Genomic DNA, 12,323 nt, shown 5'->3' with positions numbered 1-12,323 from the left:
TACAAGGCTGAAGTGCCACCAACCCCAGTCCCTTACCCATGGTAACCGTAATGAACAAATTGTGGCATGCTTCTCCACTGAGACTGGACAGAGCCTCAGAATTCTTCCCAACACAGTGCTTCAGAAGGATATTAACAAGCAAATGGATTTCACACAGGAGTGTAAACTCATTTGCCATCCCTGTCATAGACTATGGAGCAGTCATGAGTCTTGGAGTAGAAGAGATTATCAAACTACATCCCATTGCTTTGTCTACTATGTGTCCCTATTTTAACCCAATTTACAACTCTCAGTTGTGTCTCAAGTACTGGGCATCATTTGAGGCACTGGCTAGAAAATGCAAAATCACAGAATACAAAAAGTAGAGGGGATCTAAGACAACATTGAGTCCAGCTCCCCCATTTGGCAGCTGGGGGAAATTGAGGCTTGGGAGCAGGAGGCTTGTTTGTGTGAGTGGCCAATACAAGGTGTAACCCTGACCTTGTACCAGTGACTCCTCAGCCTGGGATAAGAAAGTGATCTGAGCCTCCCTGAGAACCCACTACATGCCCACCTTTGCTTGTGGGAGCTTGTCATATACAGCATCTCTTTTAAACCTGGGGAATCATTATTCCCAAGAAAAAGCTGACATCCAAAGACAGGTCCAAGTCAAAGACTAATATATGACAGAGCCAGGATTTAAACCGTTTCCACCAGCCCCTAAGACCTCCATGCTTTCTTGTATTTCTGGGTGGGTGTTTCAAGCCTCTTCAGAAGCGATAACAGTACTAGGGTTTTCTGGGAAGGGCCGGTGGTGAGTGTGATTTTGCTCTGCCCCAGGTAACTGTTCTCTACAATCCACTTTAGGTTCTTGGCCACATGTGGGAGGTGGTCCCAGCAGCTCCTCTGTAGGCATATCTGAGCATTTTGTGAGGTTGGAGCCTTTCTCTCCAGTGAGTTCATGGTTCCACAAGAGGAAGCTGCCTGCTATCGCCTGTGCTCATTTGATGACTTCCTAGGTTTTACGACATTAATTTAAGCTCTGCAGCCCAAGTAACTCTCTTTGATTGCAGCAGTATGCGCTTAAATGTCAGAGCTTTGCTGAAAAACCACTTGAGTTTGAAGAAAGTCATTGTGTTCAGTAAAATCTAGCCACATTTTATGTTTATGACCTTTATTAGGGCATCCCGCTGAGCTATTTAAAACCATGCCTGTATAGTCAGTGAAAGCCCAGGACTCTCAGATTCCTGGATTCACTCATTCAAATAATAGTTATTGAATATAGACTAAGTGGCAGGTGCTGATGTATACAGTGGTAAACACACAGACACGATCCTGTTTCCATGGCACTTATAGTCCAGTGAAGGGAGACAGACATTTAAAGAATAAATACAGAAGTAAAAGTATTTTGAGTAAGTGTTATGAAGAAAAAGGCAGGGCACTAAAGGTATTCAGAGGGGATCTAATTTACACTGGGCAAATCAAAAGAGGTCGTATTGGAGCTGGGTCATAAGTGGGGGATACATTATTCAGGACGTGCGATAGCAGGTGCAAAGGCACAGAGACAGGAAAGAACTTAGTGTAGTCAAGGAACGTGTTGCTCAGTGCCCGTCAGAAGCCTCAGGACCCAGCCTTGTGCTGATGCGCCGTCAGGTGTGCCCAGTGCCTGCAGGACTCAGCACATGCCCTCGCCATCGTATGTGGAAATTAGGGTCTACATCTTGGTGGTTGCTTCCTGTGCCCTGTTCCCTGTGACCACACCTGCCTTCTCTGTTTCCAACCCTTGGTGTTCATTTCTCAGGCACCCCTTTGGTACCCAGCTACCTGCCGTCTCTCCCTAGGCATCTCTATCCACCAGAGCTCACAGTGCCAAGCCATCCCTGTACCCACACCTCATCCCCTGTCCAGCTGCCCTGCTTCCCCAGCACAGGCCTTCCTGTGTATATCCTCCCTCTGGTTTGGGGCTTGCTCTATCGTGCCATTTGCAAATTGGACATTTAATGTGCCAGGCCCAGCTCCCTTTCTCTCCCTTCCTTATCCCCTGCCCCTCCCAATCCTCCACAGAAGCTCCATGATGTCATTCACCATGAGGTCCAAATGCCAGTGACTCCCTTTCTTATCCTTTGTCCACCATCCCAGAGGGCCTCTGAGTTGAGCAGTGGGTATGACTTTTGAAATTCTCTCTTGGGTCAAGCCATGGTCAGTGGAGCCACTTACCTCCCAGGAGTCGGCCAGCACAGGCTTTCTCTTGTTTGCTTCAGTGCCACTGGGCAGGGTCCAGAAGTGGCGGGGTAAACATGCTGAGTCCACATCTTCTGGCTGCAAAGCCCAGATGCTGCCAAGAACCCGAATGCCATGGCCAAGGCAGAAGCTGTTACCTTCTCCATAGATGAGTGCCCTTTCATAGAAGGGAGGAGACTGGAAATGTTGACCAGTGTTCCCTGTCTCTGAGAAGGGAGCGTTGTGTACCCCTCTGCTGGGCTGGGCATTTGGGAAGAACCCTGTCTTCTGTGGCCTGTTTGCTCCCCAAAGGTGGGTGTACAGGACCGTCCAAATAGCAGCAACGTAATAATTATTAAATTATTATGAAATAATAATAGGCACACACACAGACTGAGGGCTTCCAGTATCCTGAGCACTTCAGCAGGGGCTCCCTGAGCTCACAGCCTGGTGTGGTATCCATTGTCATGGGTGTTTGTTAGCCAAGAGGTTACATAGCCCGACACCACTCCACAAGCACTCGGTGAGGCCAGATCTGGCCCAGATGGCCTGTCCCCATGTTCAGGGTGTCTTTGCTTCCTTGACCGCCATCCACATGGTGCTCACACTGAGGTAGGCTCAGTGTTAAACACTTACCCACACTGCATCCCCTCGCCCACAGGGCAGAAATGAGGCTTGGGAGGGAAGTAACCTGCCAAAGGTGACACAGCAGCAGGTGACAGAGGACAAATGTGAATCCAGTTCCCACAGACTCCAAAGCTGTGCTTTCAAGTGCAACATGCTACTCCCACCTGGCCCAGATGCCCCACCTCCCCTGGAACCCAGGATCTCTTTTGAGCACCATTTAGCACGTGTATAAGGGACAATTTGGTGACAAGTTTGAGAACATTTTGCAAGAGGGAAGGAGGTGATTAAACAAGCAATTGCAATGGTGTTCGTTCAGGGAACAAGGCAGGACCACACAGCACACCAGGTAAACCTAGCGGAAGGGGGTGCAGCAAAGTGACAGTGAACTGAGGCTTGGAGGATGAGTCAGGGAGGCAGGCAGGGCTGGGTACATCATTGCATGTGCAGAAGTCTGAGGTGAGGGGAAAAAAACCCATGTGAGAGGAAGTAAAAAAAATAGTGTGGCTACAGCATAGAGGCTGTAGCAGAGAGTGTATTGGGGAGCACAAGGTCAGGGCTGGAGGGGTGGTGGGGGGCAAGCCCAGATCAGGGGCTGTGCCAGCGGCATGGTGCAGGAGAGGGAGTGGTCCAGCTTACACCTTCAATCACTCCAGTTGCTGAGTGGAGAAGAGCTTGGAGAAGGAATATAGGAAGAGGGAGGTCAGGTGTTTGGAGTCTGTGGCAGAGTCCAAATGAGACATGATGACGATGGCCTAGACAAGGGAGGTGGCTGCAGGGGTGGGAAGAGGGGAGTGAATTCAGGTGCTAGACAGTCATGCCGCTCCTTGTACCGTGTCTAAAGGCACGATGGGAGGAGCCGCACCACCATTCTGATTAGAATGACGGCAGATGTGCCCAGTCTAAGGTGAAATGGTGAACTTACTCTTTAAGGAGCAGGTCTTGTAATAAAAGAGTTTTGTTACGACTCATGCTCTGTGTTGTGTTGTTGAAATATGTCAAGCAATAGCCTCTGTTCCAGTGGCAAATAGAATCATTACCCTGACTCTTTGTGTTGTCAATAACTTCTTCATGGGATTCACAGGCTTTCATAGAGAACCTAAGCAAAGTGAATTGGAAATCAGCACTGTCCCCAGAATGTACAGGTCTTGGGAATGGAGGCGCACAGCCTGGGGCCTTCACCGCCACCTTCTCATGATCCTCAGAACCATTCCTGGATGTGGGAACTCCTTTCAAAGCTTGATCATCATGGGGGAAGTGTTGGCTCTTCGTTGAGCTTCTTTGGGATCAGACAGATCCTTTTGTCTTAAGTATCAGCTGTGTGTTCTTGAGCAAGGGACCTTCCTTTTTTTATTATTATTTTTTATTTTTTTATTTTTTGAGACAGGGTCTCACTCTGTTGCCTAGGCTGGAGTGCAGTGTGACACGATCAGGGCTCACTGCAGCTTCCACCTCCTGGGCTCAAGCGATCCTCCTGCCTCAACCCTCCAAGTTGCTGGGACTACAGGCACGTGCCACCACGCCCGGGTAACTTTTTTTGAAATTTTCAGCAGAGATGAGGTCTCACCATGTTACCCAAGCTGGTCTCAAACTCCCGAGCTCAAGTGATCCACCCACCTCAGCCTCCCAAAGTGCTGGGATTACATGCGTGAGCCACCGCGACTGGCAAGGGACGTTCTTTAGTTTCCACTTCCTCACTTGGAATTGGGCATAATAACTGCCTCACAGGGTGATTCTAAAGATTCTGCTGTTCAGCTTGATAGTAATAGCTAAGAATGACCACATGCTTATTATGCACTAGGCATTTTTTAAGCACATTGCATGTAATTGCTTTAATTTTCTCAGTGACCTTCTGAGATAGGTACTCATGATCCCCATGGAGAGGAGGAAACAGAAGCACAGTGAGATCAAGTGGCTTGCCCAAGGTCACATAGCAGGCATGGAGCAGAGCCAGAATGTGAACCTGAGTAGTCTCATGGCCAGCCCTGCTCATAACCCACCCACCATGTTTTGTTGCCTTCCTGAATGTACAGTCCAGTGCCTGGCACATAGGAGACGCTCAATGAGGATGTTAGTTTCCTTTCTATTGGTCCTAAGTTATAAACTCAAGGCAAAACAAGCTTATGTGAGTGATAAATCAGTAAGCCACCTTCCAACTCCAACAGCCTAGAGCCTATAGGGGCCAACTGGTGTGACATGGATGGGTGAAAGGGAAGGCATTCCCTTCCTAACTAACACAGGGAAAATAAGCTAAATCCAAATCTGGCTTTATCCCAGACTTATTGTTGTTGATGGGTACATGTTATATATCTGAACTTCATCTACCAAGTTCATGGTGATGTTGACAGTATCTGGCAAGTAATATCTACTGTCCACCAGGAGATCTCGATTACTTTCCCTCAGAAGCCACATTCATCAGCTCTAACCAGGTATTTCAGATTCACCTGTAATTCAGTAAATGTCAGCCATTTATACATTGATTGATTGACTGATGAAGCATCTATCATTTATTTATTCAGCAAGTACTTATAAAGTACTTCTATGTACTTGGCCTTTTGTTAGGTGAGTGAGTGAGATATAGGTTTTGCCCTCCAGGAATACACCATCAGTGAGTGAGGCTGACCTATAAGCAGGTAAGTTGTGATATCAAGGGCTGTGGGGGCCAGAGGAGGGAGAAATTGGCTCTACTCTGAAAATCGAGCAAAGACTCCACAATGTTGGGGCCATATAATCAAGGTCTTTTTTAAAAAAAATGTTTTTTAATGTTTTAGACACAGGATCTCACTATGTTGCCCAGGCTTGTCTCAAACTCCTGGGCTCAAGCGATTCTCCCACCTTAGCCTCCCAAAGTGCTGAGATTACAGGTGTGAGCCACTGTGCCCAGCCTGATCAAGGTCTTGAGAGGTGAATTTTTTCAGCTGAAGAAGGAGTTGGGGGCAGGGGGGCATTCTAAAATTACCAGCAGAACGGACCAAAGCCTAGAAGCACAAAAGAGTGCAAGTTCAGGAACATTGAAAGGTCAGGGTGGCTGGAAAGATTGTAGCGAGAGCTTTGAGATGCTGCCCATTAACACTTAGAATGCAAAGGTTTATCTTTCAAAATCTAATTGCATTCGGATCAATCTCCTATTCACCAAGGTTGCTAAGAAGTTTAATATCATTTCCTTCTTTGCAGCGCTCTCCCTCAGATTCAGTCAGAACCCAGAGCCTGGGAAAGATGCAGTAGAAGAAGGGTGTCTGGTGACACCCTTCTCTGTGGTGATCACTAATTCTTGTCCAGGCCCATGTGGTCCATTTGAAGAGGAAGTCTCTGCTGGGAGTCTTGCTGGTTCTCCTTTATGTCAACCACTGCTGCAGACTATCATCAAGGGTTTTGTTAACTTCTCCCCCAAGTGCAAGGAGAATTCAGATCTTTGGAACAAAATGTCTGGTCTCTTTTTTTGGTGGGGTAGGGCTCACAGGTGGAGGGAAAAAGTGCATTCATTTTTTTTGTTGGTAAATCCACAGCAATAAGAACCAATATATGAATTAATGACTCCATAGCCATCCTGCTGCTATAGGAGCAGAAATCAGCTATGGCCTACTCCTTCACAGAGAGTGATCTGGGGAGTCAAGGTGAAGGGGCTGACTTTCTTCCTGCTCATGTCAAGTGGCCGCCTGAGGCCTGGTGTAGAAAGGCAGAGCCAGGCAGGCTCTGACAAGTGGCTCCATGTCTTCTGCAGGTGTGGCAGTGTGGCGGGAGTGTGGAGGTCCTGCCCTGCTCACGGATTGCCCACATTGAGCGAGCCCACAAGCCCTACACAGAGGACCTCACCGCCCATGTCCGCAGGAACGCTCTCAGGGTGGCTGAAGTCTGGATGGATGAATTTAAAAGCCACGTCTACATGGCATGGAACATACCCCAGGAGGTAGGGATCTCCGGTAGGGATGAGTTTCTCGGGGATTGGTGGAAAACAAACAAAACAAGATATGGGACCGAACCCTTCTTCCTATGGGTCAGCCAGAGTCCTGTTTGCCATGCAAGAATGGACTCTCAACCCCAAAACATATTATTTGCTGAAGAAAAGGGGCCATGAGGCTCTAAGCCATTTCTTATCCTGCTACCCTAATCCCTGGTCAGCATGCTTGATGAGGACTTTTCTCTGGATCTTAGTGTCCTAATTTTAAATGAGAAAGTTGGACAGGTAGCTCAAGTTTCCTTCATGCTCCCAGGTCCTCAGCTTCTCTGACATTAGATGTTTCATGGTCCTGGATTACAAATATACCAGTAACTACAAAAATTTACAAAAAGCATCTTAATCTTCCTACAGATTAGGTTCAAACTTCTCCATTGAACCTTTGACCAGAGTTATAAAGATCCACATGCCTTTCGGGTTTCTTGAGCCACGTGTATGGGGATGGGGGCACACCTACAGGGACCTTCACTAGGAGATGGGAGTTATTCTGGGCAGTTTTTAGACAGTGTTTAACCTTCACAGAGCCTCATCATTGCCTGCCACTGTCCTCTATCCCTCTAGTCACCTGTACTTAAGAAATGCCAGAGGAAAAGCAATGTTTCTCTGGTAGTTTTGTTTAGCCCTGCCATGTGTCAAGGTGAAACGTGGAAATGACCTTGGACTACTGAGTTGAGAGAACCCAGCTCTACTACTGAGTTGAGAGATGCCAGCCACATGATTCCAACCCACTTACCAGCCTGTCTGCCTAGAGTTCATTGCTTATGTTGCATTCTGTGTGAGACAGAGCTATCAGAGCTATTGACTACGTGACCTCATTCTTTCCTCCCAAGGCCATGGCAATCCCTTTTGGAGTCCTTTAGGAAGCCTCTAATGGGGAAGTGATTGATCTTCGCTCAAAGTGATCATATGAAAGCCCTGTTACCTAAACTCTACACCAAGCTAATGTTGCTCTGGTTAAATGATTGAGGAAGTTGATTGGTTCATGGGTGGGAGCTTTTAGCCCACCTCCCAGCCACACCACCACCGTAGGAGAGGGGAACTTGAGTTGGGTTGCATACTCCCACAATCAGTGAGGTTTCAGCAGTTGGGAGCAAGAATGAGGAGCGGAGAAATATCAGCCAGAGTGCAGCCAACTCTAATGTACCAGCCCGGGGTTGCATTCCTGACAGTCAGAGTGTTTCTGGGGAACTGCAGTACCTTCTGGACTCATCGTCAGGATTGAATCACAGTATTCTGCACGGGGTGCCAAGCCCTGTGGTAGGTGTCCTGTGATGGCAAAATATTAAGAACACTTGGAAACTCCCCAGGAGCTCACCAGTGAGGCATAGCAGGTCCCCAGGCTCTGCTTAGGACTGGTGAGTGAGCATACTCTTACTGCCTTCTCTCTGTACCCCAGAGCTGCAAATCTTCTAGCCCTCTCCCCCTGCAGCTGACAGGTGTTGAAATGCCCAGCAACCCAATGAATGGTAGAGAACTGAGTGAGTGAAAATAATTGAAAAATGATGAAATTCAGTGTCTGTGACTCCTCAAGGTGGTAGTTCAAATCAAATGGGTAGGGGGAAGTGAACACAAGACACGTAAGAGGTGGAATTGCCCAGGATAAAGCCTTAGGTGGAGAAGGAAAGGATCAGTGTGTTTCCTAAAATAATTCTCTTTCCTCTCCTGTTCCCTGTGTCCAAACGTCCTCTCCTTCCTCTTATCAAACTTGTACAGAGTCAATATTTCTTCATCTCCCAATCCTTCTCCCAAGCTATATCCTGATACTTCATCAAGACTGCTTTGTCAAGGTCAACATAGGCCTCCCAAATGCCTAATTTAATGGACATTTTAAGGTCTTTAACCTATAGGATTTCACCTTTTCCTTGAATCTCTGTAGCTCCTTGGGTCCATGATTCCACACCCTGGAATCTTATCTCTCTCCATTTATTCCTAACTCTTCAAGGGCTCCTCTTACCTTCACTGGGTGCTTACATGCTCCATGGGGGATCCATCCTTGGCAGACTGCTCTCATTATTCCCCATCTCCCTGGGTAATATCATCTACTCTTGCATTGGACTCCCACCCATATGCTGCCTCCCTAATTAATATCTCTACCCCTGACTTCTGCCTTCACTTTCAGACTCACATCTCCAACTGCCAGCTGGACATCTCCTCTTGGCCATTCCCACAGGCACTCAGACTGAATCTGACCAGCCAAACCCACCTTCTTCCTCCAGATCTGCTCCTGTTCTCATCCTGTCTCAGTTCATGGTGCCACCATCTTCCAGACACATGAGTTTGAAAATGACATCATCCTTCAATCTTCCTCTCTCTCAATGCCCTGTCCCAGTCAATCACAAGCCCTCCTTCCCACCCCGACCTCCTCTCATGTCTGCATTCAGGCCCTGTTTTTTTTCTCTGCCACAAGCTTCAGCTGGTTTTCCTGGCTCAAGTCTTTATCTCCTTCAAATCTATCCTCTACAATACCCAAAGTTATCTTTAAAACACTCACAACAACCATGCCATCGCCCTGCTTAAAATCTTTAAATGAGGCCAGGCGCAGTGGCTCATGCCTGTAATGCCAGCATTTTGGGAGGCTGAGGTGGGTGAATCACTTGGGGTCAGGAGTTCAAGAACAGCCTGGCCAACATGGTGAAACCCCGTCTCTACTAAAAATACAAAAATTAGCCAGGCTTGGTGGCACGTGCCTGTAATCCCAGCTACTCAGGAGGCTGAGGCAAGAGAATCATTTTAACCTGGGAGGCGGAGGTCCCAGTGAGCTGAGATCGTGCCACTGCACTCACTCCAGCCTGGGTGACAGAGCGACTGTCTCAAAAAAAAAAAAAAAAAAAAATCTTTAAATGACTCCTGCTATGTACAAAATCAAGCACAAAGCCCAGTGTTTGGCATGGCATCAAAGGTTCCCATGCTTTCTCCTCTGCCTGTATTTTAACCCCACTGCCTACCACTCCCTGTTTTGAAGTCTGCATACGTTGCGTGGACTATGGGAACTGCCCATTACACACCGTCCATGCCATGCTGTTTCTCACGACTCGGTGCTTGCTCATCCTGCTTGGAATTCCCTACCCTCTACCTCTTCCTGTATGACCACCCCTACTAAATCTTCCCCATCCTTTGAGACTCAGCTCCAGGGGTCCCTCCTCTAGAAAGCCAGCTCCAACTGGGGAAAGAGCTCCCCCTCCTAAATATCTCTCTGTCATTGCATGACCAGCCTGTGAAAGAGTGTTCTGTTATCTAAAAGTCTCCCTCTCATTAGAACAGTGGCTTTCAAATCTGGCTGAACTTCAAAATCAGTTGGGTTCCACCCCCACAGATTACCACTTAACTGGTTTGGAAGGGGCCCCTGGGATCTGTTTTTTGGGAAAGTTCTTCAGAACCGCTGAGAACCACCACAATACACCATGGGCTCTCTGAGGACAGACTGCTTTATTCATTTTTGTGTCATTATATCTAGCACAAGGCAGGGCGCATGGTAAGAGCTTGGTGACGCCTTGCTAACGCTTATTAATGAGTGAGTTTGCTGGCAGTGTGAGTAATCCCTCTCTCCCTTGGTTAGTGACTCCTGAAAGCAGATCTTCAGACCAACTGCATCAGAATCGCTTGAAGAACTTTTAAAAAAAATACTCATCTGGGTCTCATCCTCAGAGAGGATTTTGAGCGGTAGGTGCCAGAATCTACAAAAAGCCCTCCAGATGAGAGTTTAGGGTGGCCAGGTTTGCATAACACCCATTTAGCTAGTCCTTCTCATTTTTCCAAACCCACAAGTGTTGCTTACTCCAGGAAGCCCTCTTTGACTGTTTACCTCCTCCTTTGCCCCCAGTCCTGGCCTCCACACAATGTAAGAAGAATGAGGCCCCTCTTCTATTCTCTCTTTCACTTTCTCTTCTTTCCGTGCCTCACACTTGTTCACAAAGAGTATGTTTACTTGTCTGAAACTCCCAGACTCTCGTTTCCGGCCGAGAGTGTGACATATTCCTATTTGTATACACAGTGTTTACGATAGTGTCTGACACATAATAAACAGGTGCTTGGTAAAGGTCAGTTGGAAAAGAAGGAGGATGCATGGATACTATATGCTTCACACAGTTTCCCTAGGAGGTTTACCCCCTGCCTCTGAGATAGCTATGCCCCAATCCCTTTTCCTCAGCTGCAGGCACATCTGTTCCCACTTTAACCTTTGGTCTACAGCATCCCAGCTGCAAATATGGAGCTGGAGCCCTTCAACCCTTCCCAGGTGGCTGCCTTGAGAATTAAATAAGTTAATACATGTAAAGACTTTGATCAGTGCTTGGCACACAGTGCTAGATAAGTGTTAACTCTTGTCGGAGATGTGATCGTTTATGCCCTGTACTTTCCTTCCACAGTTTTAAAATGCTCATGCTGGACGGACATCCTCTGCTTGTTGCCTTCTAAGCTGAGGCCTCCTCGGAACTGTGAACTGAGCCGAACTGGCCCTCTCACCTGCTCCCTCAGCAGGTCCAGTCCCCAGCTTTTGAAAGGCCAAAGAGCCTCCACCTCTTGCATCCTGCTACTTTAATTGAAAATCAGTTTGTTTATCAATAAACAGAAAGTCAGTCTGCAGCGAAACATCAATATTTTCTTAAGCAGGGTTCAGGAGCTCTAGACTGCTGCTCTTGCCCAAAGACAGGCTGAGTGCCAGGGATGGCTTGTCATGTGCTTCAGTGATAGCCCTCCTTTAAGTCTGGCTACAAGGAATTTTGTGACTATGTGGCTGCAATACTGGGCACTTTTTATGTGGCTAAGTTAATACATTTGTTTCCTAGGGCTATGGTAACAAATTACCTTGAACTTGGTGGCTTCAAACAACAGAAATTTATTCTCTCCCAGTTCTGGAAGCCAGAAGTCTAACATTCAGGTGCCAGCAGAGCTGTGCTCCCTCCAGCATCTCGAGGGGAGAGTCCTTCCTTGCCTCAGCCAGCTTCTGGTGGCCCTGAGGGGGTCCCTGGTTGTGGATGTATCACCTTAGTCTCAGCCTCTGTCTTCACATGGCCTTCTCCTCTTTGTCTCTATGTGTGTCCAGACCATTCTTTTTTCCTCTTATAAAGATATCAGTCATTTTAGTCATATATAGTCACATACAGTCATAATTTAGGCAAGCCCTAAACGCAGGATGATTTCATTTTGAGATCCTGAATTAATTATATCTGCAAAGACCCTGGTTCCAAATTAAGTCCCATTTAGAGGTTCTGGGTAGACATGAATTTTAGAGGAGGCCACAATTCAACTCACTACACCAAGTATTTGGCAAAAGAGGAAGCCGATGCATTTATTGTTTTCTAATAAGGGCCAAGGTGACCTTCTCAGAGAAGGTTTACTTTCTTCTCAATATATGCCTCCTGCTTTGAAGATGGGTTTGATGAAATTTATAGTAAACACACAGGGCAGATATGCTGAACTATTAAAATGGAAAGGCAAAAGTCAATTAATACACAGGAAGGGGAAGGGGACTTGATATTCAGAAAGATAAGCTGAACAAAGGGCTAGTTCTTGAGCTTCCTAGCAGGAGATGGCCACCTGGTGGATT

General features: G+C 47.2%; 1 protein-coding gene across 2 annotated transcripts in view; it reads left to right on the top strand.

Annotated features, from left to right (window-relative positions):
- The window catches only part of GALNT18 (polypeptide N-acetylgalactosaminyltransferase 18), a 350,566-nt gene that overhangs the window by 273,067 nt on the left and 65,176 nt on the right, over positions 1–12,323 (top strand). Inside the window, exon 7 of one of the 2 annotated variants that reach the window (XM_003818167.5) lies at positions 6,545–6,730. The exons of the other annotated variant lie outside the window; for it this stretch is intronic. Coding sequence (XP_003818215.3) covers positions 6,545–6,730 — 186 coding nt within the window. The remainder of the gene's footprint in view (positions 1–6,544; positions 6,731–12,323) is intronic. 2 annotated transcript variants of the gene reach the window in all.

Source organism: Pan paniscus, chromosome 9, assembly GCF_029289425.2.
Source record: "Pan paniscus chromosome 9, NHGRI_mPanPan1-v2.0_pri, whole genome shotgun sequence".
Classification (NCBI taxonomy): domain Eukaryota; kingdom Metazoa; phylum Chordata; class Mammalia; order Primates; family Hominidae; genus Pan; species Pan paniscus.
Note: the sequence above shows the minus strand (reverse complement) of the source record. Positions and strands in the feature narration are given on the sequence as shown.